The sequence below is a fragment of the Egretta garzetta genome, unplaced genomic scaffold (genome assembly GCF_000687185.1).
Source record: "Egretta garzetta isolate BGI_Z169 unplaced genomic scaffold, ASM68718v1 scaffold635, whole genome shotgun sequence".
Classification (NCBI taxonomy): domain Eukaryota; kingdom Metazoa; phylum Chordata; class Aves; order Pelecaniformes; family Ardeidae; genus Egretta; species Egretta garzetta.
Genome location: NW_009259710.1, coordinates 654873 through 662294, shown reverse-complemented (window position 1 = coordinate 662294; position 7422 = coordinate 654873). Strand labels below are relative to the sequence as shown.

General features: G+C 48.9%; 1 protein-coding gene across 2 annotated transcripts in view; it reads right to left on the bottom strand.

Moving 5' to 3' along the window:
• ACVR1 (activin A receptor type 1) overlaps nucleotides 1-6496 on the bottom strand; it is a 29433-nt gene extending 22937 nt beyond the window's left edge. For both annotated transcript variants that reach the window (XM_035894455.1, XM_009639024.2), the window contains exon 1: nucleotides 6423-6496. In XM_035894455.1, coding sequence (XP_035750348.1) covers nucleotides 6423-6489 — 67 coding nt within the window. In that variant the 5' untranslated portion in view covers nucleotides 6490-6496. The remainder of the gene's footprint in view (nucleotides 1-6422) is intronic.
• Nucleotides 6497-7422: the final 926 nt, after the last annotated feature.

The following is a 7422-nucleotide window of genomic DNA, read 5'->3' as shown; positions in this document are numbered from 1 at the left end:
ACATTGATTTCAGGTACCAGTACACACCACCTCAGTCAAACACGTGCCAAGTAATAGTTTTGCTCACTTTGTGGAACTTCTTAAAGAAAAAAAAATAAAGAAAAAGATATACCGAACATTCCTCTCTCGTCTGAAGGCGGGCGAGCGATCCAACACGGCACACGGGCTGTGGCTCCACTTAACAGAGCAACGCTGACTACATGCACATGAACTGCTGCAGATTCTGATGGGTTCACAGACCGACACAGATCAATTATCTGCTATAAAAAAGAAGCTTCCCTGGTGAAGAAGTCCTGGGTTGGAAATTGAGACACTCTCCTTCATGAATGTTACCACTCCTTATGCCTGAACTGCTCCTTTCTTTACCGAGTTGGTTTTCCAGCTCCAGGGTATATCACCCTGTACCAGCCAGCCCTTCCCTCATTAATGCTCCTGCAGTGCCAGGCTCACTCACATCGCCTGAGCTTTACCCACACAGGAAGGCTTATTCAGGCTGCAGAACCAGCCGAAGCCCCGACCGCGTCCTCCCATTCCCGCCTCCGCGGGCCAGCGGCTACGAGATCGCTGCTGGCCAGCGGCCCAACAGCAGACAGACGGGGCGATGCTTCGGTGAACAGGTACAAGCCGCACACCGTGCCCACGGCCGCACACCGTGCCACCACTCTCCCCGAGCACAGAGCCAGCTACGGAGGGCTGGATATCGCAGCCACATTTCCCCGAAGCAAGGCCAGCTCTACTTGCAAAGCCCCATTTTGTGGGCATACGGTGAATCCGCAGCAGAGGCAGAGCTGGTGTGGGTGGTTTATCTCCACGGCTCTCGCAAGCAAGTCTGGGGGCGGAGGTGACCAGCAAATGGCACGGGCCAGCTGCAATCAAGAGGCTACAGCTGAAGCAGATGAGCTCCCCCAGCCGCACGCTCAGAGGTGAGCATGTTCCCAACGAGAGCTCCAGGCGTGGAAGGCTGTCAGGCCAGCTACGTACGCAGCAGTCGGGCAACACACACGGGCAAGAAGCCAAGCTTAAAAATACTTCCATTACCCAAACATGTTCACGGTGTATATTTTTGTTTCGTAACACAGACTCATTGCTGCACTTCTAGCTCACATATATTGTGCACACACACACAGAAAATCTGATGTGCCACACAGATAGAGATTTGCATTAACTTCTCATTAACTAGTGTATTAGTTCATTATTATGAAAGCATTAAAATTGAAGCTCCTTTATTTTGTTTGCTTATTCACCTTGTGAAAGCCAACAATTAAGAGCGCTGACTCTAATTATTTAGGTATTTCAACAGAACAAGACCCAAGACACTCCGCATTTGAGTTGGTCAACTGGGAGGTCCAGGGCCTGACCCCCCTGGTGCCCGCACGGGCACACATAGGCACACAGCCCCAGCCGAATCCAGGGGCCAGCAAACCGCCAGGCTCCGAGAACGCAGGGTAACGACGGAAGCGCACGGATGCACGGAGGCAGAGGCAAGTTATTTCCTACTTTGTGAAGTTCGTTTCACACAAGCAGTGACCCATCAAGACAATTTATTTCATATTTTATATCCAATTCCTGGGCTGTAAACATTAACTGTTTGGGAAAACTGACCGAACTGCTCCCCAAGCAGAAATGCACTACATACATTTCTGGCCACACACCTTAATTCTGAGGTGATCTCTTCACATTTAGGAGAGTGATTAGTTTTCTATCGGAATCCTAGAATTGCTTTGGTTGGAAAAGACCTTTAAGATCATCGAGTCCAACCTTTAACCTAACCCTGAACAGCCAGCACAGAAGGCACTTGGCCACTTGCTCTTATTGGCACTACAGCAACACCGCTTCTTCAAGCACCTTTGACTTGAAAAACCAATTGTGTTAGCTACGCGATGTGGTCAGCAAATACCGAATTGAAATAATTTAAAAAACCATAAAAAAAGTAAGGCCAGATGTATACAACATAAGAGTCTCAGTTTTCTTTCTAAAGACACAAACCCATACTATGCGTACCTTTTAAAGAAGGGCTTTAACAAGATCAAATCATTTCCGTCCAGCGAGGCACCACCACTGCATCGCCTTCCTCTCGGAATTTCACCTTGCAGATAAAAGCCGGTATGTCTTATTACAGAGGTATAATTCTTATTACACAGGTATAATACACATGCAGCACGTCCACGCTAGCGTTCAGAGGGAAACCTGCGCGGCATGAGACCCCTTCACAGGCGGCTGGCAATAAAAGCCAGGTGGCCCAGGATGGGCGGGAGTGAACAAGTCTCAAGCAAACGAGCCCTTTGCTCGCCAAGGCGTGACGTGGTGGTAGCCTAGGTTTAAGAGGCACAGCTCCGTCTCCCCAATCCCTCGTCACCGAGGAGCGAGGCGAAGCAAAGGAGCAGCCCCTTGGGTCAGGGGCGAGGGCCGAGCGGCCGGGAGCCCCCCCAGCTGCGGGCACGCGCGGCCGATCCCAGCCCGCGCTGCCACCCGGCTCCAGCTTTCCCACCTGGACCCCTCAGAGCCCGACCAGGGTTGCCACCCCTCGTAGGCTGGCTGCTCGCCTTGGAGCGGGAGCGCTCTTGAGATGCAAATCCTTGAAATCAAAGCAGAAAGGTTACAAACCACAGGCCAAGCCTATTTCAGAATTCTTGGAAGCCATGGAGCTGCTCAAATCTCTAGCAGGATGAAAGGGACTCCATGCTTGAAGGCTAAAATATTTAAAAGCAGCAATTTTTTTTTTTTTTTTTAACCTGACTAGGACTGGGGGAAGAGGTGGGATCTGCTAGGGCTTCATATCATAATGAACTGAAGATGAAGGAAAACAGACTTGGAAAAATCAAAATCTCTTTAGAGTCCATTTACTTGTACGTTAGACAGCTCTGTTTTGGTGGTTAGCTTCCCTTCGACTCTTGGCCATTTCAGGGAACAGAAAATAAGCTCATAGAGATGTCTGCTCCATTCGGAGTTTCTTCTCTTTCTCCATGCATACAGTAACAAGCATTATACAACAGCCATAGTAATCATCACAGAATCACTTATATTGGCAAAGCCCTTTAAGCTCACCAAGCCCAGCCATTCCCCTAACCCTGCCATCCCACCACTAAACCCTGTCCCTAAGCGCCGTGTCTGCCTGGCTTTTAAATCCCCTCAGGGATGGGGACTCGACCCCTTCCCTGGGCAGCCTATAGCAATTTATATAGGATTTATGAATTTAACAAAAGCCTTGGAATCTTCCAGCACTAAGAACCAGCTCTTTAGCCTTATTATTGTTCTCCCTATTACAAAAGCCCTGTAAAACAGAAAAAGCACAGGCACTATATGGACGCCGACGGTCAGTCAGAGAGGTCCAAGGCCAGGCAGAGGTGCAGCCTCCCCCCAGCCCAGGGGTGGAGAAGGGATTAGGCTGTTCCCAGAGCCAGCTTCCAGCAAGACAGACAGGAGTTTCTGGAGTTCTGGGAGCTCCCAAGTGCTTCCTGGCCATGGTGTGACCCAAGAGCCTGCCCAGCCCCCGCAGCCGGGAGAGGGGCTGCCTTTGGCAGGGACGCCGGGGCAGCCAAGCAGAATGCAGCCTGGACACCGGCCCCCGTCACCAGAGAGGGCAGAAGCATCAGAAGCACCAGAGGCAGAGGCATTTCACGCACCGTGCTCCTAACACTGCCATCGGGATTGGGAAGCGGCACTTGTGCACGGCTGCTAGCAAGTGAAAAGCCTCACGCTCTAGAGCACAGGCATTACATTACTTAGCTAGGGTTTAGCTTCTTGGGAAACGAAGAAAAGCCTCTTTCCCCACTTTAGAGGGCTAATAAAGAAGTAATACAGAAGTAAGTGCTGTAATAAACCTTTAGAATAAAAGGATTTTCTGGACACTCAAGTAGGAGGGAAGAGACATGTTTCTGCACATAGAATTCTACAGTGTTTCATTTTTGGGGTTGCTTTCTTTTTTTAAAAATCACATTTCATCCCATATTCTGAAGCCTAGTACCAATACAGAAACAGGCAGAGCCTGCCCCGAATGCTACCCAAAGATATGCCCAGACACTCTTCACGCATCAAAAATGCAAACCACGCAAACCTGGTTCAAACCCCAGTGGAAGGAAACGGACTGATCTGTGATAAAATACACAGGGGGAAAAGGAAGCTCAAAGCCTTCTGATTTTATTTTGTGCAAAGGGAAGACAAAATGACTGTTCTCCCCCGAAACATGAGTTTTAAAAATTCAGACCAAGCACATGGGAATGTTAGCCGGCAGTAGAGGCTCAGCTTCCATTCCTTCAAAGGATCTCCAAAGGTGCCCTCCCCCTCGGAAAGCACTCCGAACGCGTCTGCCCTTCTGGTCCTACCACCACATGGGCTGCTGGCTCACGAGCACCGAGCGGCGCTGAGACGCTCAGGGGGCAAAGTGGTGAGTTCTCCCATTGCTGCTGGGGCTGGTTGGTGAAGGAGCCAAAACCTAGACAACGAGATGTAAGTGCAAGTTTGCTGAGGGGTGCACCAGGTATTTTTGTGTCCCCAAACACTCCTCCTGCAAACAGCTTGGGAGTGGGAAACTATTTCCAAAGGAAAGGGAACAGCATTACCACCAGAGAACATGGGAAGAGGGAAGAGCAGTATTACTGAAGTGCTCAGACAAGTAGTTGCTCACAGAAAAAGTATGAGGAGAGAAGGGAAGGAATAAAGCAAGAAAAGCAAAGCAAGATGATTCTGATTACATTGGTGTGGGAGAAAAATGCAGGCCCAAACACAGAGTTCTTTAAAGAGTATTGCTGGACCAGCTCTCCCTCGGCACGGCAGCTCCGCATCGTGACCAGGAACCTCTGTTCTTCATAGAGGTCCTGTTGGCACAGACAGATGGACAGCAAGGACACAACATCTGCCCATCTCTGCCGACAGGCTCCGGCCCCCACACGAGCTCTGCCCAAAGCCCCTTCCAGCAGCACATCTGGCCCAGCTCCGCCTTTGCTCCCAGATGATGCACGATCCCGTTCCTTCTGTCTCAGTATCACAGATGGCCAGGGAAAGAAAGACAACATCTTGGCACGAATTTAGTAACTCTTCTCTTGCTGATCGCTTTTTGGCATCTTTTCAACAGAGGTATCCTTCTAAGCCCTAGAACCTACTCCCCTTTTTTAAGTGGAGTCAGCCCAAATAACGAAGCTTTGAACACCCGTAGGGTAGCTGTGGAAGGGTAGGGCGGGTCGGTAATACTGCTCTATAGGTTGCACTGTGCAGGCACTCCCAGTGTCCCACTCCACACATTGTACAAGAGAAACCAACCAGAGCCTCAGACTTTAACATGCATCTTGCCCATCTACTGCTCGTCACGCCAAGGATGTGAAGGGCAGGTGGTTTAAGATTTTTAATACAAGTCGCTCCAAAAGCTGAAAAAGCGTTTGAGAAGCAGAGAGCTGTGCTTCAAGAGCGGTAAGAAGGCACAGCGTGGTAACTGCTACCAAACCTTGTTTCAAGATAATACTGTATCAGTAACATCAGCAGTTATATTCATCCACCTTTCCTCCCTTTCTAAATTTTGTCTCTATTTCCTATTTAGCCACGACTGAAGTCAACCACTAGACCTCTGTGCATTTTTAATCGTCATCTCCCACCACCCATTCTAACATTCCATTTAATAGACTTTTATTATTTGCATCAACATTTGAAAGTAAATTCAGTTCAGCAGAGTATTTCAGAAAGATTTAACAAGGTAAATACAAAAGAACATACATGTCCCATAACAAACACTAGATACACCTCTTGAGTCACTTTTAAACCTCAGAAAAGCAAGTTACAGAAAACCTTCATTCAACATTTGTTAAAAGGCCGTTTGCAAAGTAGCAAGTACGCATCTTTCAGAAGGTCATCTCCCAAGACGTCCAGAAGACCATTCCTGCCTCTCCACGGCAGAGGAAACACCCTTCTCTGATTTTGCCAAGGCAAATCTTAAATGCACAGCATGTCATAAAAACTTTATGTGCACACAACCGCATGAACGATTTATGGAAAAGTCCCACTCCACATCCAAAGACCTTACTGGAGCAAGCATGGAAAAGTTACCTAACACCATACTAAATACTCCAAAGAGCTTTCCCAGAGAAAACCTTCGCTTTTAAGAACGCAAGCAACAACCGCACTTCATGCCATGGGCTAGGCAGGCCTACACGTTACATAGCTCCGTAATTTGCCACTGAAATACGGTCTCCATTTCTCTCCCCAGGCCCTGGCAAGAGCTATGCCAGTCACACACGCTATAAATTTTACACATAAACAGGCAATGAATAGACTGTGAAGCAACCTGAAATGGAAAAGCAGACATCTCATTCCTGAGAGGAATCTGCCCGTGCTGTCAGCCCGCGGAGCGGTGCCAGGCGGCTCCTCCAGCTGAGCCGGCGCTGGACGGCGGCTCCTCCAGCAGCGGCCACGGCACCAGCACGCACGCTGCTCACCTTGCCAGCTCAGGGAGGGAAACGCCAGCAGCAGCAGCGCAGGAAGAATCAGAACTCCATCGACCATCGTAGAGCTGCAGAGAGAGGAGAGAGGTGAGAGCTGTGGGCGCCCGCACTGTTCTCCTAAAATGTAACCACCCCAAAAATCAGCGTTCATCGGTTCCTCATATAAAACACCAAACAAACCAGGCTGATTGGCCTCCTTTTTACTGTGTCTTGTTTCCCAACTCATTCTCTTCATTTATAAAATCCATAATTTATGGCAATTTCTTAAATATGGGGGTTTTTTTGAGAGTCATAGAAACATCATGTGCAACTACAGCGTGCATTCAGAGGCATGCTGGTGGGAAAACACGCGCCCTTCCAGTACTCAGCAGGCATGTAAAATAGAAGGTACGCTGTTTCAACCGGGTGTTAAGAAGTTAAATTACTGTGAACTGAAAAAAGGCCTGTGAAACAGTGTGTTATTTGGGCTTTGAGGGGAAACAGAGATGTCAGCCAGAAAACCCTGAGTAACTTTAACCACCAGAAACCACTGCTAGATGGCAAGAAAGAGAGCAAGATGTGCTTAAGGGAGCCACCACCCTCGGAAGAGTGATTTCCCAGTTTAAGCTGCCTGTCCAGCAGTTTTCCTTTCAGTGGCCCAGCCTCATTTCCCTGCTGCTGAGCACAGGCAACCACACCTTGTGTGGACGCTCAGCCTGGCTCCAGCAGCCCAGAGGCACGCGCTCCCTCTAAAACAGCGACTAAAGAAGCGAGTTCCCTTGGGTACCACAAATGCTTTCCAGGGGACTTCTTGGTCTTTACAAGAAAATAAAAGCTCCGCTTTTTACTATGAAGTCAGAGTTATTTAACAGGCTTCTGAAAGGGACTTTCCTGCAGTTTCTTAAACTCTGCATTTCAATGACCACTCTTACCAAGGAGCAGAGATTAGCTACAATCAATCTTCACTGGGATTTAACCCAACAAGCAGGGCTGGATGACTCGGAAGGGCTCGTCT